This window comes from Heterodontus francisci, unplaced genomic scaffold, assembly GCF_036365525.1.
Source record: "Heterodontus francisci isolate sHetFra1 unplaced genomic scaffold, sHetFra1.hap1 HAP1_SCAFFOLD_971, whole genome shotgun sequence".
In the NCBI taxonomy this organism is placed as follows: domain Eukaryota; kingdom Metazoa; phylum Chordata; class Chondrichthyes; order Heterodontiformes; family Heterodontidae; genus Heterodontus; species Heterodontus francisci.
The window spans coordinates 23,147-50,929 of NW_027140948.1; the positions used below are offsets into that span (position 1 = coordinate 23,147).

Consider the following 27,783-nt stretch of genomic DNA (forward strand, 5'->3'; position numbering starts at 1 on the left):
TTATTAGACTCTGGATCACTAGTCTCTGCATTATTAGACTCTGGATCACCGGTCTCTGCATTATTATACTCTAGATAACTAGTCTCTGCATTATTATACTCTGGATCACTAGTCTCTGCATTATTAGATTCTGGATCACTAGTCCCTCCATTATTATACTCTGGATCACTAGTCTCTGCATTATTAGATTCTGGATCACTAGTCCCTCCATTATTATACTCTGGATCACAAGTCTCTGCATTATTATACTCTGGATCACTAGTCTCTGCATTATTAGATTCTGGATCACTAGTCTCTGCATTATTAGACTCTGGATCACTAGTCTCTGCATTATTAGACTCTGGATCACTAGTCTCTGCATTATTAGACTCTGGATCACTAGTCTCTGCATTATTATACTATTGATCACTAGTCTCTGCATTATTAGATTCTGGATGACTATTCTCTGCATTATTAGACTCTGGATGACTAGTCTCTGCATTATTAGATTCTGGATCACTAGTCACTGCATTATTAGACTCTGGATCACTAGGCCCTGCATTATTAGACTCTGGATCACTAGTCTCTGCATTATTAGATTCTGGATCACTAGTCCCTCTATTATTAGACTCTGGATCACTAGTCTCTGCATTATTATACTCTGGATCACTAGTCACTGCATTATTAGACTCTGGATCACTAGTCTCTGCATTATTAGATTCTGGATCACTAGTCTCTGCATTATTATACTCTGGATCACTAGTCTCTGCATTATTATACTCTGGATCACTAGTCTCTGCATTATTATACTCTGGATCACTAGTCTCTGCATTATTATACTATGGATCACTAGTCTCTGCATTATTAGACTCTGGATCACTAGTCTCTGCATTATTAGACTCTGGATCACTAGTCTCTGCATTATTAGATTCTGGATCACTAGTCTCTGCATTATTATACTCTGGATCACTAGTCTCTGCATTATTATACTCTGGATCACTAGTCTCTGCATTATTATACTCTGGATCACTAGTCTCTGCATTATTATACTATGGATCACTAGTCTTTGCATTATTATACTCTGGATCACTAGTCACTGCATTATTAGACTCTGGATCACTAGTCTCTGCATTATTAGATTCTGGATCACTAGTCTCTGCATTATTAGATTCTGGATCACTAGTCTCTGCATTATTATACCCTGGATCACTAGTCTCTGCATTATTATACTATGGATCACTAGTCTCTGCATTATTAGACTCTGGATCACTAGTCTCTGCATTATTAGACTCTGGATCACTAGTCTCCGCATTATTAGATTCTGGATCACTAGTCCCTCTATTATTATACTCTGGATCACCGGTCTCTGCATTATTATACTCTGGATCACTAGTCTCTGCATTATTATACTCTGGATCACTAGTCTCTGCATTATTAGATTCTGGATCACTAGTCCCTCCATTATTATACTCTGGATCACTAGTCTCTGCATTATTAGATTCTGGATCACTAGACCCTCCATTATTAGACTCTGGATCACTAGTCCCTCCATTATTAGACTCTGGATCACTAGTCCTAGCAATATGAGACTCTGGATCACTAGACCCTCCATTATTAGAGTCTGGATCACTAGTCTCTGCATTATTAGACTCTGGATCACTAGACCCTCCATTATTAGAGTCTGGATCACTAGTCTCTGCATTATTAGCCTCTGGATCACTAGACCCTCCATTATTAGAGTCTGGATCACTAGTCCCTGCATTATTAGAGTCTGGATCACTAGTCCCTCTATTATTAGACTCTGGCTCACTAGTCTTTGCATTATTAGTCCCTCCATTTTTCGACTCTGGATCACTAGTCTCTGCAATTTTACACTCTGGATCACTAGACCCTCCATTATTCGACTCTGGATCACTAGTCTCTGCATTATTAGACTCTGGATCACTAGACCCTCTATTATTGGACTCTGGGTCACTAGACCCTCCATTATTAGACTCTGGATCACTAGTCCCTCCATTATTAGACTCTGGATCACTCGTCTCTGCAATTTTAGACTGTGGATCACTCGTCTCTGCATTCATGGACTCTGGATCACTCGTCTCTGCAATTTTAGACTCTGGATCACTCGTCTCTGCATTCATAGACTCTGGATCACTAGTCTCTGCAATATTCGACTCTGGATCACTAGTCTCTGCAATATTAGGCTCTGGATCACTAGTCCCTCCATTATTCGACTCTGGATCACTGGTCTCTGCAATCTTAGACTCTGGATCTCTAGTCCCTCCATTATTAGACTCTGGATCACTAGTCTCTGCATTATTAGACTCTGGATCACTCGTGTCTGCATTATTATACTCTGGATCACTAGTCTCTGCATTATTAGACTCTGGATCACTAGTCTCTGCATTATTAGACTCTGGATCACTAGTCTCTGCATTATTAGATTCTGGATCACTAGTCCCTCCATTATTATACTCTGGATCACTAGTCTCTGCATTATTAGATTCTGGATCAATAGTCCCTCCATTATTATACTCTGGATCACTATTCTCTGCATTATTAGACTCTGGATCACTAGTCTCTGCATTATTAGATTCTGGATCACTAGTCACTGCATTATTAGACTCTGGATCACTAGTCTCTGCATTATTAGACTCTGGATCATTAGTCTCTGCATTATTAGATTCTGGATCACTAGTCCCTCTATTATTAGACTCTGGATCACTAGTCTCTGCATTATTAGATTCTGGATCACTAGTCTCTGCATTATTAGACTCTGGATCACTAGTCTCTGCATTATTAGACTCTGGATCACCGCTCTCTGCATTATTATACTCTAGATCACTAGTCGCTGCATTATTATACTCTGGATCACTAGTCTCTGCATTATTAGATTCTGGATCACTAGTCCCTCCATTATTATACTCTGGATCACTAGTCTCTGCATTATTAGATTCTGGATCACTAGTCCCTCCATTATTATACTCTGGATCACTAGTCTCTGCATTATTATACTCTGGATCACTAGTCTCTGCATTATTAGATTCTGGATCACTAGTCTCTGCATTATTAGACTCTGGATCACTAGTCTCTGCATTATTAGACTCTGGATCACTAGTCTCTGCATTATTATACTATTGATCACTAGTCACTGCATTATTAGACTCTGCATCACTAGTCTCTGCATTATTAGATTCTGGATGACTATTCTCTGCATTATTAGACTCTGGATCACTAGTCTCTGCATTATTAGATTCTGGATCACTAGTCACTGCATTATTAGACTCTGGATCACTAGTCCCTGCATTATTAGACTCTGGATCACTAGTCTCTGCATTATTAGATTCTGGATCACTAGTTCCTCTATTATTAGACTCTGGATCACTAGTCTCTGCATTATTATACTCTGGATCACTAGTCACTGCATTATTAGATTCTGGATCACTAGTCTCTGCATTATTAGATTCTGGATCACTAGTCTCTGCATTATTATACTCTGGATCACTAGTCTCTGCATTATTATACTCTGGATCACTCGTCTCTGCATTATTAGATTCTGGATCACTAGTCTCTGCATTATTAAATTCTGGATCACTAGTCTCTGCATTATTATACCCTGGATCACTAGTCTCTGCATTATTATACTATGGATCACTAGTCTCTGCATTATTAGACTCTGGATCACTAGTCTCTGCATTATTAGACTCTGGATCACTAGTATCCGCATTATTAGATTCTGGATCACTAGTCCCTCTATTATTATACTCTGGATCACCGGTCTCTGCATTATTATACTCTGGATCACTAGTCTCTGCATTATTATACTCTGGATCACTAGTCTCTGCATTATTAGATTCTGGATCACTAGTCCCTCCATTATTATACTCTGGATCACTAGTCTCTGCATTATTAGATTCTGGATCACTAGACCCTCCATTATTAGACTCTGGATCACTAGTCCCTCCATTATTAGACTCTGGATCACTAGTCCTAGCAATATGAGACTCTGGATCACTAGACCCTCCATTATTAGAGTCTGGATCACTAGTCTCTGCATTATTAGACTCTGGATCACTAGACCCTCCATTATTAGAGTCTGGATCACTAGTCTCTGCATTATTAGCCTCTGGATCACTAGACCCTCCATTATTAGAGTCTGGATCACTAGTCCCTGCATTATTAGAGTCTGGATCACTAGTCCCTCTATTATTAGACTCTGGCTCACTAGTCTTTGCATTATTAGTCCCTCCATTTATCGACTCTGGATCACTAGTCTCTGCAATATTACACTCTGGATCACTAGACCCTCCATTATTCGACTCTTGATCACTCGTCTCTGCAATTTTAGACTCTGGATCACTCGTCTCTGCAATTTTAGACTGTGGATCACTCGTCTCTGCATTCATAGACTCTGGATCACTAGTCCCTCCATTATTCGACTCTGGATCACTGGTCTCTGCAATCTTAGACTCTGGATCTCTAGTCCGTCCATTATTAGACTCTGGATCACTAGTCTCTGCATTATTAGACTCTGGATCACTCGTGTCTGCATTATTAGACTCTGGATCACTCGTGTCTGCATTATTAGACTTTGGATCATTAGTCCCTGCATTATTACACTCTGGACCGCTAGTCCCTGCATTATTACGCTCTGGATCACTCGTCTCTGCATTATTAGACTCTGGATCACTAGTCTCTGCATTATTAGACTCTGGATCACTAGTCTCTGCATTATTACACTCTGGATCACTCGTCTCTGCATTATTACACTCTGGAGCACTAGTCTCTGCATTATTATACTCTGGATCACTAGTCTCTGCATTATTAGACTCTGGATCACTCGCCTCTGCATTATTAGACTCTGGATCACTAGTCTCTGCATTATTAGGCTCTGGATCACTAGTCCCTCCATTATTCGACTCTGGATCACTAGTCTCTGCATTATTAGACTCTGGATCACTAGACCCTCTATTATTGGACTCTGGATCACTAGACCCTCCATTATTAGACTCTGGATCACTCGTCTCTGCATTATTACACTCTGGAGCACTAGTCTCTGCATTATTATACTCTGGATCACTAGTCTCTGCATTATTAGACTCTGGATCACTAGCCCCTCCATTATTCGACTCTGGATCACTAGTCTCTGCATTATTAGACTCTGGATCACTAGACCCTCTATTATTGGACTCTGGATCACTAGACCCTCCATTATTAGACTCTGGATCACTAGTCCCTCCATTATTAGACTCTGGATCACTCGTCTCTGCAATTTTAGACTGTGGATCACTCGTCTCTGCATTCATGGACTCTGGATCACTCGTCTCTGCAATTTTAGACTGTGGATGACTCGTCTCTGCATTCATAGACTCTGGATCACTAGTCTCTGCAGTTTTTGACTCAGGATCACTAGTCTCTGCAATATTAGGCTCTGGATCACTAGTCCCTCCATTATTCGACTCTGGATCACTGGTCTCTGCAATCTTAGACTCTGGATCACTAGTCCCTCCATTATTAGACTCTGGATCACTAGTCTCTGCATTATTAGACTCTGGATCACTCGTCTCTGCATTATTAGACTCTGGATCACTCGTGTCTGCATTATTAGACTCTGGATCATTAGTCCCTGCATTATTACACTCTGGATCGCTAGTCCCTGCATTATTACGCTCTGGATCACTCGTCTCTGCATTATTAGACTCTGGATCACCAGTCTCTGCATTATTAGACTCTGGATCACTAGTCTCTGCATTATTAGACTCTGGATCACCAGTCTCTGCATTATTAGACTCTGGATCACTAGTCTCTGCATTATTACACTCTGGATCACTCGTCTCTGCATTATTACACTCTGGAGCACTAGTCTCTGCATTATTATACTCTGGATCACTAGTCTCTGCATTATTAGACTCTGGATCACTAGTCTCTGCATTATTAGACTCTGGATCACCAGTCTCTGCATTATTCGACTCTGGATCACTCGTCTCTGCATTATTACACTCTGGAGCACTAGTCTCTGCATTATTAGACTCTGGATCACTAGTCCCTCTATTATTAGACTCTGGATCACTAGTCTCTGCATTATTACACTCTGGATCACTCGTCTCTGCATTATTAGACTCTGGATCACTCGTCTCTGCATTATTAGTCTCTGGATCACTAGTCTCTGCATTATTAGACTCTGGATCACTAGTCTCTGCATTATTACGCTCTGGATCACTAGTCTCTGCATTATTAGACTCTGGATCACTAGTCTCTGCATTATTATACTCTGGATCACTAGTCTCTGCATTATTAGACTCTGGATCACTAGTCTCTGCATTATTAGACTCTGGATCACTCGTCTCTGCATTATTAGACTCTGGATCACTAGTCTCTGCATTATTAGACTCTGGATCACCAGTCTCTGCATTATTAGACTCTGGATCACTAGTCTCTGCATTATTAGACTCTGGATCACCAGTCTCTGCATTATTAGACTCTGGATCACCAGTCTCTGCATTATTAGACTCTGGATCACTCGTCTCTGCATTATTACACTCTGGAGCACTAGTCTCTGCATTATTATACTCTGGATCACTAGTCTCTGCATTATTAGACTCTGGATCACTCGCCTCTGCATTATTAGACTCTGGATCACCAGTCTCTGCATTATTAGACTCTGCATCACTAGTCTCTGCATTATTACACTCTGGATCACTCGTCTCTGCATTATTATACTCTGGATCACTAGTCTCTGCATTATTAGACTCTGGATCACTCGTCTCTGCATTATTAGACTCTGCATCACTAGTCTCTGCATTATTCGACTCTGGATCACTCGTATCTGCATTATTACACTCTGGATCACTAGTCTCTGCATTATTAGACTCTGGATCACTAGTCTCTGCATTATTAGACTCTGGATCACTCGTCTCTGCATTATTAGTCTCTGGATCACTAGTCTCTGCATTATTAGACTCTGGATCACTAGTCTCTGCATTATTACACTCTGGATCACTAGTCTCTGCATTATTAGACTCTGGATCACTAGTCACTGCATTATTAGACTCTGGATTACTAGTCTCTGCATTATTATACTCTGGATCACTAGTCTCTGCATTATTAGACTCTGGATCACTAGTCTCTGCATTATTAGACTCTGGATCACTCGTCTCTGCATTATTAGACTCTGGATCACTAGTCTCTGCATTATTAGACTGTGGATCACCAGTCTCTGCATTATTAGACTCTGGATCACTAGTCTCTGCATTATTAGACTCTGGATCACCAGTCTCTGCATTATTAGACTCTGGATCACTAGTCTCTGCATTATTACACTCTGGATCACTCGTCTCTGCATTATTACACTCTGGAGCACTAGTCTCTGCATTATTATACTCTGGATCACTAGTCTCTGCATTATTAGACTCTGGATCACTCGCCTCTGCATTATTAGACTCTGGATCACCAGTCTCTGCATTATTAGACTCTGGATCACTAGTCTCTGCATTATTCGACTCTGGATCACTCGTATCTGCATTATTACACTCTGGATCACTAGTCTCTGCATTATTAGACTCTGGATCACTAGTCCCTCTATTATTAGACTCTGGATCACTAGTCTCTGCATTATTACACTCTGGATCACTCGTCTCTGCATTATTAGACTCTGGATCACTCGTCTCTGCATTATTAGACTCTGGATCACTCGTCTCTGCATTATTAGTCTCTGGATCACTAGTCTCTGCATTATTAGACTCTGGATCACTAGTCACTGCATTATTATACTCTGGATCACTAGTCTCTGCATTATTACACTCTGGATCACTAGCCTCTGCATTATTAGACTCTGGATCACTAGTCACTGCATTATTAGACTCTGGATCACTAGTCTCTGCATTATTATACTCTGGATCACTAGTCTCTGCATTATTAGACTCTGGATCACTAGTCTCTGCATTATTAGACTCTGGATCACTAGTCTCTGCATTATTACGCTCTGGATCACTCGTCTCTGCATTATTACACTCTGGATCACTCGTCTCTGCATTATTAGACTCTGGATCACTAGTCTCTGCATTATTAGACTCTGGATCACTCGTCTCTGCATTATTAGATTCTGGATCACTAGTCACTGCATTATTAGACTCTGGATCACTAGACCCTCCATTATTAGACTCTGGATCACTGGACCCTCCATTATTAGACTCTGGATCACTAGTCCCTCCATTATTAGACTTTGGATCACTAGTGTCTGCATTATTAGATTCTGGATCACTAGACCCTCCATTATTTGACTCTGGATCACTGGACCCTCCATTATTAGACTCTGGATCACTAGTCCCTCCATTATTAGACTCTGGATCACTCGTCTCTGCATTATTAGACTCTGGATCGTTAGCCCCTGCATTATTACACTCTGGATCGCTAGTCCCTGCATTATTACGCTCTGGATCACTCGTCTCTGCATTATTAGACTCTGGATCACCAGTCTCTGCATTATTAGACTCTGGATCACTAGTCTCTGCATTATTAGACTCTGGATCACTCGCCTCTGCATTATTAGACTCTGGATCACCAGTCTCTGCATTATTAGACTCTGGATGACAAGTCCCTCCATTATTCGACTCTGGATCACTCGTCTCTGCAATATTAGACTCTGGATCACTAGTCCCTCCATTATTAGACTCTGGATCACTAGACCCTCCATTATTAGACTCTGGATCACTGGACCCTCCATTATTAGTCTCTGGATCACTAGTCCCTCCATTATTAGACTCTGGATCACCAGTCTCTGCATTATTAGACTCTGGATCACTAGTCTCTGCATTATTAGACTCTGGATCACCAGTCTCTGCATTATTAGACTCTGGATCACTAGTCTCTGCATTATTACACTCTGGAGCACTAGTCTCTGCATTATTACACTCTGGAGCACTAGTCTCTGCATTATTATACTCTGGATCACTAGTCTCTGCATTATTAGACTCTTGATCACTCGCCTCTGCATTATTAGACTCTGGATCACTAGTCTGTGCATTATTAGACTCTGGATCACTAGTCCTTCCATTATTAGACTCTGGATCACCAGTCTCTGCATTATTAGACTCTGGATCACCAGTCTCTGCATTATTAGACTCTGGATCACTAGTCCCTCCATTATTAGACTCTGGATCACCAGTCTCTGCATTATTATACTCTGGATCACTAGTCTCTGCATTATTACACTCTGGAGCACTAGTCTCTGCATTATTACACTCTGGAGCACTAGTCTCTGCATTATTATACTCTGGATCACTAGTCTCTGCATTATTAGACTCTTGATCACTCGCCTCTGCATTATTAGACTCTGGATCACTAGTCTCTGCATTATTAGACTCTGGATCACTAGTCTCTGCATTATTAGACTCTGGATCACTAGTCTCTGCATTATTAGACTCTGGATCACTAGTCTCTGCATTATTACACTCTGGAGCCCTAGTCTCTGCATTATTACACTCTGGAGCACTAGTCTCTGCATTATTAGACTCTGGATCACCAGTCTCTGCATTATTAGACTCTGGATCACTAGTCTCTGCATTATTAGATTCTGGATCACTAGTCTCTGCATTATTAGACTCTGGAGCACTAGTCTCTGCATTATTATACTCTGGATCACCAGTCTCTGCATTATTAGACTCTGGATCACTAGTCTCTGCATTATTATACTCTGGATCACTAGTCTCTGCATTATTAGATTCTGGATCACTAGTCTCTGCATTATTATACTCTGGATCACTAGTCTCTGCATTATTAGACTCTGGAGCACTAGTCTCTGCATTATTATACTCTGGATCACTAGTCTCTGCATTATTAGACTCTGGATCACTCGCCTCTGCATTATTAGACTCTGGATCACTAGTCCCTCCATTATTCGACTCTGGATCACTCGTCTCTGCAATATTAGACTCTGGATCACTAGTCCCTCCATTATTCGACTCTGGATCACTCGTCTCTGCAATATTAGACTCTGGATCACTAGTCCCTCCATTATTAGACTCTGGATCACTAGACCCTCCATTATTAGACTCTGGATCACTGGACCCTCCATTAATAGACTCTGGATCACTAGTCCCTCCATTATTAGACTCTGGATCACTAGACCCTCCATTATTAGACTCTGGATCACTGGACCCTCCATTAATAGACTCTGGATCACTAGTCCCTCCATTATTAGACTCTGGATCACCAGTCTCTGCATTATTAGACTCTGGATCACTAGTCTCTGCATTATTACACTCTGGAGCACTAGCCTCTGCATTATTACACTCTGGAGCACTAGTCTCTGCATTATTATACTCTGGATCACTAGTCTCTGCATTATTAGACTCTGGATCACTCGCCTCTGCATTATTAGACTCTGGATCACTAGTCTCTGCATTATTAGACTCTGGATCACTAGTCCCTCCATTATTAGACTCTGGATCACCAGTCTCTGCATTATTAGACTCTGGATCACCAGTCTCTGCATTATTACACTCTGGATCACCAGTCTCTGCATTATTAGACTCTGGATCACTAGTCTCTGCATTATTAGACTCTGGATCACCAGTCTCTGCATTATTACACTCTGGATCACCAGTCTCTGCATTATTAGACTCTGGATCACTAGTCTCTGCATTATTAGACTCTGGATCACCAGTCTCTGCATTATTACACTCTGGATCACCAGTCTCTGCATTATTAGACTCTGGATCACTAGTCTCTGCATTATTAGACTCTGGATCACCAGTCTCTGCATTATTAGACTCTGGATCACCAGTCTCTGCATTATTACACTCTGGATCACCAGTCTCTGCATTATTAGACTCTGGATCACTAGTCTCTGCATTATTAGACTCTGGATCACCAGTCTCTGCATTATTACACTTTGGATCACTAGTCCCTCCATTATTAGACTCTGGATCACCAGTCTCTGCATTATTAGACTCTGGATCACTAGTCTCTGCATTATTATCCTCTGGATCACTAGTCTCTGCATTATTAGACTCTGGATCACTAGTCTCTGCATTATTACACTCTGGAGCACTAGTCTCTGCATTATTATCCTCTGGATCACTAGTCTCTGCATTATTAGAGTCTGGATCACTCGCCTCTGCATTATTAGACTCTGGATCACTAGTCCCTCCATTATTCGACTCTGGATCACTCGTCTCTGCAATATTAGACTCTGGATCACTAGTCCCTCCATTATTAGACTCTGGATCACTAGACCCTCCATTATTAGACTCTGGATCACTGGACCCTCCATTATTAGACTCTGGATCACTAGTCCCTCCATTATTAGACTCTGGATCACTAGTCTCTGCATTATTAGACTCTGGATCACTAGTCCCTCCATTATTCGACTCTGGATCACTCGTCTCTGCAATATTAGACTCTGGATCACTAGTCCCTCCATTATTAGACTCTGGATCACTAGACCCTCCATTATTAGACTCTGGATCACTGGACCCTCCATTATTAGACTCTGGATCACTAGTCCCTCCATTATTAGACTCTGGATCACTCGTCTCTGCAATTTTGGACTGTGGATCACTAGTCTCCTCATTATTAGACTCTGGATCACTAGACCCTCCATTATTAGACTCTGGAACACTAGATCCTCCATTATTAGAGTCTGGATCACTAGTCTCTGCATTATTAGCATCTGGATCACTAGACCCTCCATTATTAGACTCTGGATCACTAGACCCTCCATTATTAGAGTCTGGATCACTAGTCTCTGCATTATTAGCATCTGGATCACTAGACCCTCCATTATTAGAGTCTGGATCGCTAGTCCCTGCATTATTAGACGCTGGATCACTAGACCCTCCATTATTAGAGTCTGGATCACTAGACCCTCCATTATTAGACGCTGGATCACTAGACCCTCCATTATTAGAGTCTGGATCACTAGTCTCTGTATTATTAGACTCTGGATCACTAGTCCCTCCATTATTCGACTCTGGATCACTAGTCTCTGCAATATTAGGCTCTGGATCACTAGCCCCTCCATTATTCGACTCTGGATCACTAGTCTCTGCATTATTAGACTCTGGATCACTAGTCCCTCCATTATTCGACTCTGGATCGCTAGTCCCTGCATTATTAGACTCTGGATCACTAGACCCTCCATTATTAGAGTCTGGATCACTAGACCCTCCATTATTCGACTCTGGATCACTAGTCTCTGCAATATTAGGCTCTGGATCACTAGCCCCTCCATTATTCGACTCTGGATCACTAGTCTCTGCATTATTAGACTCTGGATCACTCGCCTCTGCATTATTAGACTCTGGATCACCAGTCTCTGCATTATTAGACTCTGGATCACTAGTCTCTGCATTATTAGACTCTGGATCACTAGTATCCGCATTATTAGATTCTGGATCACTAGTCCCTCTATTATTATACTCTGGATCACTCGTCTCTGCAATATTAGACTCTGGATCACTAGTCCCTCCATTATTAGACTCTGGATCACTAGACCCTCCATTATTAGACTCTGGATCACTGGACCCTCCATTATTAGACTCTGGATCACTAGTCCCTCCATTATTAGACTCTGGATCACTCGTCTCTGCAATTTTAGACTGTGGATCACTAGTCTCCTCATTATTAGACTCTGGATCACTAGACCCTCCATTATTAGACTCTGGATCACTAGACCCTCCATTATTAGACTCTGGATCACTAGACCCTCCATTATTAGACTCTGGATCACTAGTCTCTGCATTATTAGCATCTGGATCACTAGACCCTCCATTATTAGACTCTGGATCACTAGTCTCTGCATTATTAGCATCTGGATCACTAGACCCTCCATTATTAGAGTCTGGATCGCTAGTCCCTGCATTATTAGCCTCTGGATCACTAGACCCTCCATTATTAGAGTCTGGATCACTAGACCCTCCATTATTAGACGCTGGATCACTAGACCCTCCATTATTAGAGTCTGGATCACTAGTCTCTGCAATATTAGGCTCTGGATCACTAGTCCCTCCATTATTAGACGCTGGATCACTAGACCCTCCATTATTAGAGTCTGGATCACTAGTCTCTGCAATATTAGGCTCTGGATCACTAGACCCTCCATTATTAGAGTCTGGATCACTAGTCTCTGCATTATTAGACTCTGGATCACTAGTCCCTCCATTATTCGACTCTGGATCACTAGTCTCTGCATTATTAGACTCTGGATCACTAGTCCCTCCATTATTCGACTCTGGATCACTAGTCTCTGCATTATTAGACTCTGGATCACTAGTCCCTCCATTATTCGACTCTGGATCACTAGTCTCTGCATTATTAGACTCTGGATCACTAGTCCCTCCATTATTCGACTCTGGATCGCTAGTCTCTGCATTATTAGACTCTGGATCACTAGTCCCTCCATTATTCGACTCTGGATCACTAGTCTCTGCATTATTATACTCTGGATCACTAGTCTCTGCATTATTAGACTCTGGATCACTAGTCCCTCCATTATTCGACTCTGGATCACTAGTCTCTGCATTATTAGACTCTGGATCACTAGTCCCTCCATTATTCGACTCTGGATCACTAGTCCCTGCATTATTAGACTCTGGATCACTAGACCCTCCATTATTAGAGTCTGGATCACTAGACCCTCCATTATTAGACTCTGGATCACTAGTCCCTCCATTATTCGACTCTGGATCACTAGTCTCTGCAATATTAGGCTCTGGATCACTAGCCCCTCCATTATTCGACTCTGGATCACTAGTCTCTGCATTATTAGACTCTGGATCACTAAACCCTCTATTATTGGACTCTGGATCACTAGACCCTCCATTATTAGACTCTGGATCACTAGTCGCTCCATTATTAGACTCTGGATCACTCGTCTCTGCAATTTTAGACTTTGGATCACTCGTCTCTGCATTCATGGACTCTGGATCACTCGTCTCTGCAATTTTAGACTGTGGATCACTCGTCTCTGCATTCATAGACTCTGGATCACTAGTCTCTGCAATATTCGACTCTGGATCACTAGTCTCTGCAATATTAGGCTCTGGATCACTAGACCCTCCATTATTAGACTCTGGATCACTAGTCCCTCCATTATTCGACTCTGGATCACTCGCCTCTGCAATTTTAGACTGTGGATCACTCGTCTCTGCATTCATAGACTCTGGATCACTAGTCTCTGCAATATTCGACTCTGGATCACTAGTCTCTGCAATCTTAGACTCTGGATCACTAGTCCCTCCATTATTAGACTCTGGATCACTAGTCTCTGCATTATTAGACTCTGGATCACTCGTGTCTGCATTATTAGACTTTGGATCATTAGTCCCTGCATTATTATACTCTGGATCACTAGTCCCTCTATTATTAGACTCTGGATCACTAGTCTCTGCATTATTAGACTCTGGATCACAAGTCTCTGCATTATTAGACTCTGGATCACCAGTCTCTGCATTATTAGACTCTGGATCACTAGTCTCTGCATTATTACACTCTGGATCACTCGTCTCTGCATTATTACACTCTGGAGCACTAGTCTCTGCATTATTAAACTCTGGATCACTAGTCCCTCTATTATTAGACTCTGGATCACTAGTCTCTGCATTATTAGACTCTGGATCACTAGTCTCTGCATTATTAGACTCTGGATCACTAGTCTCTGCATTATTACACTCTGGATCACTCGTCTCTGCATTATTACACTCTGGAGCACTAGTCTCTGCATTATTAAACTCTGGATCACTAGTCTCTGCATTATTAGACTCTGGATCACTCGCCTCTGTATTATTAGACTCTGGATCACTAGTCTCTGCATTATTAGACTCTGGATCACTCGTCTCTGCATTATTACACTCTGGAGCACTAGTCTCTGCATTATTAAACTCTGGATCACCAGTCTCTGCATTATTAGACTCTGGATCACTAGTCTCTGCATTATTAGACTCTGGATCACTCGCCTCTGTATTATTAGACTCTGGATCACTAGTCACTGCATTATTATACTCTGGATCACTAGTCTCTGCATTATTAGACTCTGGATCACTCGCCTCTGTATTATTAGACTCTGGATCACCAGTCTCTGCATTGTTAGATCTGGATCACCAGTCTCTGCATTATTACACTCTGGATCACTAGTCTCTGCATTATTCGACTCTGGATCACTCGTCTCTGCATTATTACACTCTGGATCACCAGTCTCTGCATTATTAGACTCTGGATCACTAGTCCCTCTATTATTAGACTCTGGATCACTAGTCTCTGCATTATTAAACTCTGGATCACCAGTCTCTGCATTATTAGACTCTGGATCACTAGTCTCTGCATTATTAGACTCTGGATCACTCGCCTCTGTATTATTAGACTCTGGATCACTAGTCACTGCATTATTAGACTCTGGATCACCAGTCTCTGCATTATTAGACTCTGGATCACTAGTCTCTGCATTATTACACTCTGGATCACTAGTCTCTGCATTATTAGACTCTGGATCACTAGTCTCTGCATTATTACACTCTGGATCACTCGTCTCTGCATTATTACACTCTGGAGCACTAGTCTCTGCATTATTAAACTCTGGATCACTAGTCTCTGCATTATTAGACTCTGGATCACTCGCCTCTGTATTATTAGACTCTGGATCACTAGTCTCTGCATTATTAGACTCTGGATCACTCGTCTCTGCATTATTACACTCTGGAGCACTAGTCTCTGCATTATTAAACTCTGGATCACCAGTCTCTGCATTATTAGACTCTGGATCACTAGTCACTGCATTATTAGACTCTGGATCACTAGTCTCTGCATTATTCGACTCTGGATCACTCGTCTCTGCATTATTACACTCTGGATCACTAGTCTCTGCATTATTAGACTCTGGATCACTAGTCCCTCTATTATTAGACTCTGGATCACTAGTCTCTGCATTATTAGACTCTGGATCACTAGTCTCTGCATTATTACACTCTGGATCACTCGTCTCTGCATTATTAGTCTCTGGATCACTCGTCTCTGCATTATTAGTCTCTGGATCACTAGTCTCTGTATTATTAGACTCTGGATCACTAGTCTCTGCATTATTATACTCTGGATCACTAGTCTCTGCATTATTACACTCTGGATCACTAGTCTCTGCATTATTAGACTCTGGATCACTAGTCACTGCATTATTAGACTCTGGATCACTAGTCTCTGCATTATTATACTCTGGATCACTAGTCTCTGCATTATTAGACTCTGGATCACTAGTCTCTGCATTATTAGACTCTGGATCACCAGTCTCTGCATTATTAGACTCTGGATCACTAGTCTCTGCATTATTAGACTCTGGATCACCAGTCTCTGCATTATTAGACTCTGGATCACTAGTCTCTGCATTATTACACTCTGGATCACTCGTCTCTGCATTATTACACTCTGGAGCACTAGTCTGTGCATTATTATACTCTGGATCACTAGTCTCTGCATTATTACGCTCTGGATCACTCGTCTCTGCATTATTAGACTCTGGATCACCAGTCTCTGCATTATTAGACTCTGGATCACCAGTCTCTGCATTATTAGACTCTGGATCACCAGTCTCTGCATTATTAGACTCTGGATCACTAGTCTCTGCATTATTCGACTCTGGATCAATCGTCTCTGCATTATTACACTCTGGATCACTAGTCTCTGCATTATTAGACTCTGGATCACTAGTCCCTCTATTATTAGACTCAGGATCACTAGTCTCTGCATTATTACACTCTGGATCACTTGTCTCTGCATTATTATACTCTGGATCACTCGTCTCTGCATTATTAGACTCTGGATCACCAGTCTCTGCATTATTAGACTCTGGATCACCAGTCTCTGCATTATTAGACTCTGGATCACTAGTCTCTGCATTATTCGACTCTGGATCAATCGTCTCTGCATTATTACACTCTGGATCACTAGTCTCTGCATTATTAGACTCTGGATCCACTAGTCCCTCTATTATTAGACTCAGGATCACTAGTCTCTGCATTATTACACTCTGGATCACTAGTCCCTCTATTATTAGACTCTGGATCACTAGTCTCTGCATTATTCGACTCTGGATCAATCGTCTCTGCATTATTACACTCTGGATCACTAGTCTCTGCATTATTAGACTCTGGATCACTAGTCCCTCTATTATTAGACTCAGGATCACTAGTCTCTGCATTATTACACTCTGGATCACTTGTCTCTGCATTATTAGACTCTGGATCACTCGTCTCTGCATTATTAGTCTCTGGATCACTAGTCTCTGCATTATTAGACTCTGGATCACCAGTCTCTGCATTATTAGACTCTGGATCACTAGTCTCTGCATTATTACACTCTGGATCACTCGTCTCTGCATTATTACACTCTGGAGCACTAGTCTGTGCATTATTATACTCTGGATCACTAGTCTCTGCATTATTACGCTCTGGATCACTCGTCTCTGCATTATTAGACTCTGGATCACCAGTCTCTGCATTATTAGACTCTGGATCACCAGTCTCTGCATTATTAGACTCTGGATCACCAGTCTCTGCATTATTAGACTCTGGATCACTAGTCTCTGCATTATTCGACTCTGGATCAATCGTCTCTGCATTATTACACTCTGGATCACTAGTCTCTGCATTATTAGACTCTGGATCACTAGTCCCTCTATTATTAGACTCAGGATCACTAGTCTCTGCATTATTACACTCTGGATCACTAGTCTCTGCATTATTAGACTCTGGATCACCAGTCTCTGCATTATTAGACTCTGGATCACTAGTCTCTGCATTATTAGACTCTGGATCACCAGTCTCTGCATTATTAGACTCTGGATCACTAGTCTCTGCATTATTACACTCTGGATCACTCGTCTCTGCATTATTACACTCTGGAGCACTAGTCTGTGCATTATTATACTCTGGATCACTAGTCTCTGCATTATTACGCTCTGGATCACTCGTCTCTGCATTATTAGACTCTGGATCACCAGTCTCTGCATTATTAGACTCTGGATCACCAGTCTCTGCATTATTAGACTCTGGATCACCAGTCTCTGCATTATTAGACTCTGGATCACTAGTCTCTGCATTATTCGACTCTGGATCAATCGTCTCTGCATTATTACACTCTGGATCACTAGTCTCTGCATTATTAGACTCTGGATCACTAGTCCCTCTATTATTAGACTCAGGATCACTAGTCTCTGCATTATTACACTCTGGATCACTTGTCTCTGCATTATTATACTCTGGATCACTCGTCTCTGCATTATTAGACTCTGGATCACCAGTCTCTGCATTATTAGACTCTGGATCACCAGTCTCTGCATTATTAGACTCTGGATCACTAGTCTCTGCATTATTCGACTCTGGATCAATCGTCTCTGCATTATTACACTCTGGATCACTAGTCTCTGCATTATTAGACTCTGGATCACTAGTCCCTCTATTATTAGACTCAGGATCACTAGTCTCTGCATTATTACACTCTGGATCACTAGTCCCTCTATTATTAGACTCTGGATCACTAGTCTCTGCATTATTCGACTCTGGATCAATCGTCTCTGCATTATTACACTCTGGATCACTAGTCTCTGCATTATTAGACTCTGGATCACTAGTCCCTCTATTATTAGACTCAGGATCACTAGTCTCTGCATTATTACACTCTGGATCACTTGTCTCTGCATTATTAGACTCTGGATCACTCGTCTCTGCATTATTAGTCTCTGGATCACTAGTCTCTGCATTATTACACTCTGGATCACTAGTCTCTGCATTATTAGACTCTGGATCACTAGTCACTGCATTATTAGACTCTGGATCACTAGTCTCTGCATTATTATACTCTGGATCACTAGTCTCTGCATTATTAGACTCTGGATCACTAGTCTCTGCATTATTAGACTCTGGATCACTAGTCTCTGCATTATTACGCTCTGGATCACTCGTCTCTGCATTATTACACTCTGGATCACTCGTCTCTGCATTATTAGACTCTGGATCACTAGTCTCTGCATTATTAGACTCTGGATCACTAGTCTCTGCATTATTAGATTCTGGATCACTAGTCTCTGCATTATTAGACTCTGGATCACTAGTCTCTGCATTATTACACTCTGGATCACTCGTCTCTGCATTATTACACTCTGGAGCACTAGTCTCTGCATTATTAAACTCTGGATCACTAGTCCCTCTATTATTAGACTCTGGATCACTAGTCTCTGCATTATTAGACTCTGGATCACTAGTCTCTGCATTATTAGACTCTGGATCACTAGTCTCTGCATTATTACACTCTGGATCACTCGTCTCTGCATTATTACACTCTGGAGCACTAGTCTCTGCATTATTAAACTCTGGATCACTAGTCTCTGCATTATTAGACTCTGGATCACTCGCCTCTGTATTATTAGACTCTGGATCACTAGTCTCTGCATTATTAGACTCTGGATCACTCGTCTCTGCATTATTACACTCTGGAGCACTAGTCTCTGCATTATTAAACTCTGGATCACCAGTCTCTGCATTATTAGACTCTGGATCACTAGTCTCTGCATTATTAGACTCTGGATCACTCGCCTCTGTATTATTAGACTCTGGATCACTAGTCACTGCATTATTATACTCTGGATCACTAGTCTCTGCATTATTAGACTCTGGATCACTCGCCTCTGTATTATTAGACTCTGGATCACCAGTCTCTGCATTGTTAGATCTGGATCACCAGTCTCTGCATTATTAGACTCTGGATCACCAGTCTCTGCATTATTAGACTCTGGATCACTAGTCACTGCATTATTAGACTCTGGATCACTAGTCTCTGCATTATTACGCTCTGGATCACTCGTCTCTGCATTATTACACTCTGGATCACTAGTCTCTGCATTATTAGATTCTGGATCACTAGTCTCTGCATTATTAGACTCTGGATCACTAGTCTCTGCATTATTCGACTCTGGATCACTCGTCTCTGCATTATTACACTCTGGATCACTAGTCTCTGCATTATTAGACTCTGGATCACTAGTCCCTCTATTATTAGACTCTGGATCACTAGTCTCTGAATTATTACACTCTGGATCACTTGTCTCTGCATTATTAGACTCTGGATCACTAGTCTCTGCATTATTACACTCTGGATCACTCGTCTCTGCATTATTAGTCTCTGGATCACTCGTCTCTGCATTATTAGACTCTGGATCACTAGTCCCTCTATTATTAGACTCTGGATCACTAGTCTCTGAATTATTACACTCTGGATCACTTGTCTCTGCATTATTAGACTCTGGATCACTAGTCTCTGCATTATTACACTCTGGATCACTCGTCTCTGCATTATTAGTCTCTGGATCACTAGTCTCTGTATTATTAGACTCTGGATCACTAGTCTCTGCATTATTATACTCTGGATCACTAGTCTCTGCATTATTACACTCTGGATCACTAGTCTCTGCATTATTAGACTCTGGATCAATAGGCACTGCATTATTAGACTCTGGATCACTAGTCTCTGCATTATTATACTCTGGATCACTAGTCTCTGCATTATTAGACTCTGGATCACTAGTCTCTGCATTATTAGACTCTGGATCACCAGTCTCTGCATTATTAGACTCTGGATCACTAGTCTCTGCATTATTAGACTCTGGATCACTAGTCTCTGCATTATTATACTCTGGATCACTAGTCTCTGCATTATTACACTCTGGATCACTCGTCTCTGCATTATTACACTCTGGAGCACTAGTCTGTGCATTATTATACTCTGGATCACTAGTCTCTGCATTATTACGCTCTGGATCACTCGTCTCTGCATTATTAGACTCTGGATCACCAGTCTCTGCATTATTAGACTCTGGATCACCAGTCTCTGCATTATTAGACTCTGGATCACTAGTCTCTGCATTATTCGACTCTGGATCAATCGTCTCTGCATTATTACACTCTGGATCACTAGTCTCTGCATTATTAGACTCTGGATCACTAGTCCCTCTATTATTAGACTCAGGATCACTAGTCTCTGCATTATTACACTCTGGATCACTTGTCTCTGCATTATTATACTCTGGATCACTCGTCTCTGCATTATTAGACTCTGGATCACCAGTCTCTGCATTATTAGACTCTGGATCACCAGTCTCTGCATTATTAGACTCTGGATCACTAGTCTCTGCATTATTCGACTCTGGATCAATCGTCTCTGCATTATTACACTCTGGATCACTAGTCTCTGCATTATTAGACTCTGGATCACTAGTCCCTCTATTATTAGACTCAGGATCACTAGTCTCTGCATTATTACACTCTGGATCACTTGTCTCTGCATTATTAGACTCTGGATCACTCGTCTCTGCATTATTAGTCTCTGGATCACTAGTCTCTGCATTATTACACTCTGGATCACTAGTCTCTGCATTATTAGACTCTGGATCACTAGTCACTGCATTATTAGACTCTGGATCACTAGTCTCTGCATTATTATACTCTGGATCACTAGTCTCTGCATTATTAGACTCTGGATCACTAGTCTCTGCATTATTAGACTCTGGATCACTAGTCTCTGCATTATTACGCTCTGGATCACTCGTCTCTGCATTATTACACTCTGGATCACTCGTCTCTGCATTATTAGACTCTGGATCACTAGTCTCTGCATTATTAGACTCTGGATCACTAGTCTCTGCATTATTAGATTCTGGATCACTAGTCTCTGCATTATTAGACTCTGGATCACTAGTCTCTGCATTATTAGACTCTGGATCACTAGTCTCTGCATTATTAGACTCTGGATCACTCGTCTCTGCATTGTTCGACCCTGGTCGCTGGTCATTGCATTAGTAGACTCTGGATCACTAGTTTCTAGAATCCCGTGCACTGGATTTTTAGTCTCTGGAATACGATACTCTTGAATAAAGACTCTGAATTACTAAATTCTGCATAACTAGTCTCTAGACTCTGGAATGCTATACTGTGGAGCTCTAGTCTCTGGGTTACCCGTTGCTAGATTATTAACCACTGGATTATTACTATTCCCTCCATTCGTAGACCTGGATCACTGATCACTGGGTGATTAAACTCTGGATTATTATCTCCAGAATACTAGACTCTGGGTTAATGGACCCTAAAATAATAGCCTCTGGAATAGCAGACTCTGGAGTAGCAGACCTAGAATTACTAGGCAGTGGAATGCTAGACTCTGGAAACAAAAACACTCTGGAAGACTAGTCTTTGGATTAATAGACGCTGAACTATGAAACTCTGGAATACTCAACTCGGCAGTTATTGGTCTTGATTTTTAATGCTTGCTGAGTACAGATACGGAAGTGAGCATGATTTAAAGACCGCGTCCTCAGAGGTTAGCACTTGGTCTCGCCCCCTACGGAATGTAATGCCATTTTTAACCAGATGTCGGGAGGGAGGGAGAGACTGGTGCATGCCTCCAATTAATTGCCTTTTGATCATTAACAGGCTTGTCAGCAGTAGGTTGTACTTTCCAAAGGCTGGCCTTGTGGGGAACACAACAGGGTGTTCAAGTAATGAACACAGTGCAGGGACATGAGGGCTATGGGACAGTCTGATTAAAATACTACAGAGGACAAAGAATTTTCTCAGCTTTTATCAAAAGCGCCACAGCATGACCATTGATGCAGTGTAAGACTTGCTGTTCTCAGTGACCAGTAGCAGGAAAGCAGAGAGGGACATGATGCTGCTGGCATCACTGGAGTACCTTGGGTTGGCAGAGGATGGCCTGGAGAACACACAGAGCCCAGCTGAGGGAGTTCAGATGGGAACAGGCTACTCTGACATTGGACAGAGCAGCCAGGATGAGCTACAGCAGATGCAACCTCCTGGATAGCAGCAGGAAGCTGGAGGAGCACAGCGGGGGGCTGCAAGGGGAAGAAGGCACTACCCAAGATATCGGGTGCACTGCCAAGAATCAGCAACCTGTAAATAACAGAGCACCAGTGTTATAGGAGGCTGTGCCTATCCAGGCAGATGGTCTTAGTCCTGTGTGCTTTGATCCACAATGACCTGATGCCTCACAGCCCCCTTGGCAGTCCCCTACCTCCAGCCAAGGTCCCCATCACCCTAAACATTTATGCAGCCAGGTCATTCCAGGGATCAGCTGTGGACCTAGGTGGCATCCCGCAGTCGGCATCTCGTTACGCCATCAGAAAGGTCACGGATACCCTTTTCAGGATTGATTACACCCACTTTGACACAGATGGGCCTGCGCAGGCACAGAGGGTATTGGGTACATAGGGTATTGGGTTCAACCTCCATCGCTGGATTTCCCCAGGTGCAGATCATCATCATTGTGCCTATGTGACCATCAAGGCACTCAGCGAATGGCCAGTGAGATTCATCAACAGGAAGGGCTTCCACTTGCCCCCCACAATATCCAACTGGTCTGCGACCACAACAAGAACTTCCTCCACATGTACACTCATTTCCCTGGCAGCCGCCATGACTCCTTCATCCTCCACCAGTCCAGGCTACCTTGATACTGCACACCATCCCCCAAAGTGCACAGCTGAATCCAAGTGGACAAGGGATATCCCTTGAACAGATGCCCACTGGCCCCTCTATCGCAGCCCCAGATAGAGGCGTAGAGGTGAAACAACCAATGCCACCCACTCAACAGGACAACTATTGAGTACGCCATCGCGTTTCTGAAGATGCGATTCCAGAGCCTGGATCTGTGGGAGGTGGGAGGAGTGCACTATTTATTCTAGTTCCACTTCTCCACGGATCACAACATATTTTTAATATTTTTCCCAGTTACACATACAGACATCATAGACTACTTTCATCCCAGAATAAATCACACAAATCAGGTTTCTTTAATAAACAACAACATTATCAGTTGATTATAAAACAAGTCTTAACCAGTAACGAAATAAAGCAGAAACACACAGATTGAAATATTTAAGTTCCCTTTTTATCTTAGCCCTTCATGCCCACACACACATATACACCAGTTAACCGGAAAAATAAAAGAATTTTTGTTTTCAGAGCTTTATTACAGACAAAAAAAACAACACTTGGGCTGAATACTTGCTCATTCTTGAAGAAACAGCAGATGAGATATGCTGTGTTCCGAAACTGGCTACAGTCTGGCCTCCGTGTACATGTAGACGGGTCACTGGGATCTTTTAGCACAGTTCTTTTCAGGCGGTGTTGAGAAACAATTTAGCAAGCTTTTCTTCAAAACAGAAGATGAGTTGAGTTGACACAGTGGACTTCTCAGGGCCTTTTAGAGAGATGCTGGAAAGATGATATGAGAAGTGGTCTTCTCTACTTCTTTAGGAATTCTCTTCTCTCCTTGGAAGTTCTCTTCTCTCTTTGGAGGTTCTCCCCCTTTTTATACAGTTCAACTCCAACTCAAAACAATTCAAAAGTGAAACCGGCAACAGGAGGTCAAACTTTTTACCTCCATCTTGACCTGTCACTTCTTTGCAAACAATTTCTTGAGGTACCCAAAGTTCTCTGTTGTGTATTGAGCTGGAAGTCAGGTGATTTCCCAGAAAGGCTTGTTGTTGTTGCAGGAAGTCAGGTGGTTTCCCGGAAAGACTTGTTTTCCTCACAAAACTAATCAGTGTCCCTTTTAAAAAACATTTCCAGGGACTGTTTTTCAAAGTCAAGTGGCCTTTACATGGCCCATTTTGAAAACCCCAAAGTTTCACATTTCTTCAATCTTTCAAAAATGAATTCTCAAAAAATATGTTTAACAAAACATAGAGGCATTTTTGTAACTACACACGCAGTCACATACACATGGTCACACACACACACACAGCCACATACACATGGTCACACGCACACACACATGGTCACACACACAGTCACACACACATGGTCACACAACACACACACAGTCAAATACACATGGTCTCTCACACACACACACATACACACAGTCACATACACATGGTCCCTCTCACACACACACACACACACACACACACACATGGTCATACACACACATGGTCACACACACACAGCCACATACACAAACACACAGTCACACACACACACACACACACACACACACAGTCACACACACATGGTCACACAACACACACACAGTCAAATACACATGGTCTCTCACACACACACACATGCACACAGTCACATACACATGGTCCCTCTCACACACACACACACACAGTCACATACACATGGTCACACACACACAGTCACACACACACAGCCACATACACAAACACACAGTCACACACACACACAGTCACATACACACACACACACACACAAAAACAGTCACATACACACACAGTCTCACACACACACAGTTACATCCACATGGTCACACACACACACAGATACAGCCACATGGTCACACACGCACACACACAGTCACACACACACGATTACACACACGATCACACACACACACACACACACACACACACAGTCACATCTACATGGACACACACACGGTCTCACACACACACAAACACACACAGTCACATCCACATGGTCACACACACACACACACACAGAGTCACACACACATGGTCACATACACACATACATTGATGCTCACATACACTGACACATTCACACTCAGGCACACACCTAGGGCTAAGCGATCCCACAACCAACGGATCAGATCTAAGCTCTGCAGTCCTGCCACATCCAATCCTGAATGGTGGTGGAAGTTAAACAACTGACAGGAGGAGAAGGCTCCACAAATATCCCCATCTTCAACAATGGGGGAGTCCAGCACATCAGTGCAAAAGACAAGGCTGAAGCATTTGTGACCATCTTCAGCCAGAAGTGCTGAGTGGATGATTCATCTCAGCCTCCTCCTGAAGTCCCCAGCATCACAGATGCCAGACTTCAGTCAATCCAGTTCACTCCACAAGATATCAAGAAATGGCTGAAGGCACTGGATACTGCAAAGGCTATGGGTACTGACAACATTCTGCCAATAGTACTGAAGACTTGTGTTCCAGAACTTGCCGCGCCCCTAGCCAAGCTGTTCCAGTACAGCTACAACACTGGCATCTACCCGGCAATGTGGAAAATTGCCCAGGTATGCCCTGTGCCTAAAATTCAGGACAAATCCAACCCGGCCAATTACCGCCCCATCAGTCTACTCCTGATCATCAGTACAGTGATGGATGGTGTCATCGACAGTGCTATCAAGCGGCACTTGCTTAGCAATAACCTGCTCAGTGACGCTCAGTTTGGGTTCCGCCAGGGCCACTCAGCTCCTGACCTCATTACAGCCTTGGTTCAAACATGGACAAAACAGCTGAACTCAAGAGGTGAGGTGAGAGTGACTGCCCTTGACATCAAGGCAGCATTTGACTGAGTATGGCATCAAGGAGCTCCAGCAAAACTGAGGTCAATGGGAATCAGGGGAACACTCTCTGCTGTTTGAAATCATACCTAGCACAAAGGAAGATGGTTGTGGTTATTGGAGGTAAATCATCTCATACCCAGGAAGTCACTACAATTGTTCCTCAGGGTAGTGTCCTAGGCCCAACCATCTTCAGCCGCTTCATCAATGATCTTCCCTCCATCATAAGGTCAGAAGTGGGGATGTTCGCTGATGATTGTACAATGTTCAGCACCATTAACAACTCCTCAGATATGAAGCAGTCCGTGTCCATATGCAGCAAGACCTGGACAACATTCAGGTTTAGGCTGACAAGTGGCAAGTAACATTTGTGCCACACAAGTGCTAGGCAATGACCATCTCCAACAAGAGAATCTAACAATCTCCCCTTGCTGTTCAATGGCATTACCATCGCTGAATCCCCCACTATCAACATCCTGGGGGTTACCATTGTGAGAAACGTAGCCCACTTGATAATAATTTACACCAAATCAAACTCTGAAGAAGTAAGTTTATTTAACGTTCTTGCAAGATCGGGTGTCCTACAAGCAGGCACACCGATCAACATATTCAGTTCATGTTTATACAATACAAATCCATTTGTCCACGCCTTTATTTTACATTATTGGTTATAACGTATTATGACACTAACCTATCCTATGGTTGCTACAGTCCCCTCCTCTGTTTACTTCTCCCCCTACTCTAACTTTCTAGCCCCTAACTCTTGTTTTTGTTTTACCTTATTTGGCTCTCCATTGTGTGTTTTAACTTGCAGCTGTCAGCCTTTATCTTAGTGGGGCAGTTTCTTATTCACTACATCCTTTGTTCTAACTCTTGCTGTTTCTCTTTTATCTGCCTAAGCACAATTTTTAAGTGATGTACTGTCTTAAGGTCTCTACTTACATACCCTTATCAGTTCTCTTTGTCAGTGATGTACTGTCTTAAGGTCTCTACTTACATACCCTTATCAGTTCTCTTTGTCAGTGATGTACTGTCTTAAGGTCTCCACTTACATATCCTTATCAGTTCTCTTTTTCAGTGATTTCATTATGTTGTGCACAAATGACTTCTTGGTAACTTTCCACAAGCTGTAGAAACAACATTTCAGTATTTCTTATTCTCACACCATTGACCAGAAACTGAACTGGAGTAGCCACATAAATGTTGTGGCTACAAGAGCAGGTCAGAGTTTGGAAATTCTGGTGCGAGTAACTCACCTCCTGACTTCCCAAAGCCTGTCCACCATCTACAAGACACAAGTCAGGAGTGTGATGGAATACTCTCCACTTGCCTGGATGGGTGCAGCTCCAACAACACTCAAGAAACTCGACACCATCCAGGACAAAGCAACCCATTTAATTGGCACCCCATTCACCACCTTCAACAGTCACTCCCTCCACCACTGGCGCACAGTGGCAGCAGTGTGTGCCATCTACAAGA

General features: G+C 42.3%; 1 protein-coding gene across 1 annotated transcript; it reads right to left on the reverse strand.

Annotated features, from left to right (window-relative positions):
* Positions 1-1,494: 1,494 nt before the first annotated feature.
* Positions 1,495-23,443, reverse strand: LOC137361468 (dentin sialophosphoprotein-like; the record flags this gene model as incomplete). The annotated part of the gene is made up of 12 exons (XM_068026335.1): positions 23,365-23,443; positions 19,490-19,675; positions 14,870-15,055; positions 13,520-14,365; positions 12,500-13,105; positions 11,450-12,280; positions 9,980-10,345; positions 8,540-8,755; positions 8,150-8,455; positions 4,880-5,725; positions 3,905-4,705; positions 1,495-2,320 (listed from the first exon to the last, which is right to left on the reverse strand). Coding segments are annotated over exons 1-12 (6,095 nt in total), but the record flags the coding sequence as incomplete, so codon positions are not given.
* Positions 23,444-27,783: the final 4,340 nt, after the last annotated feature.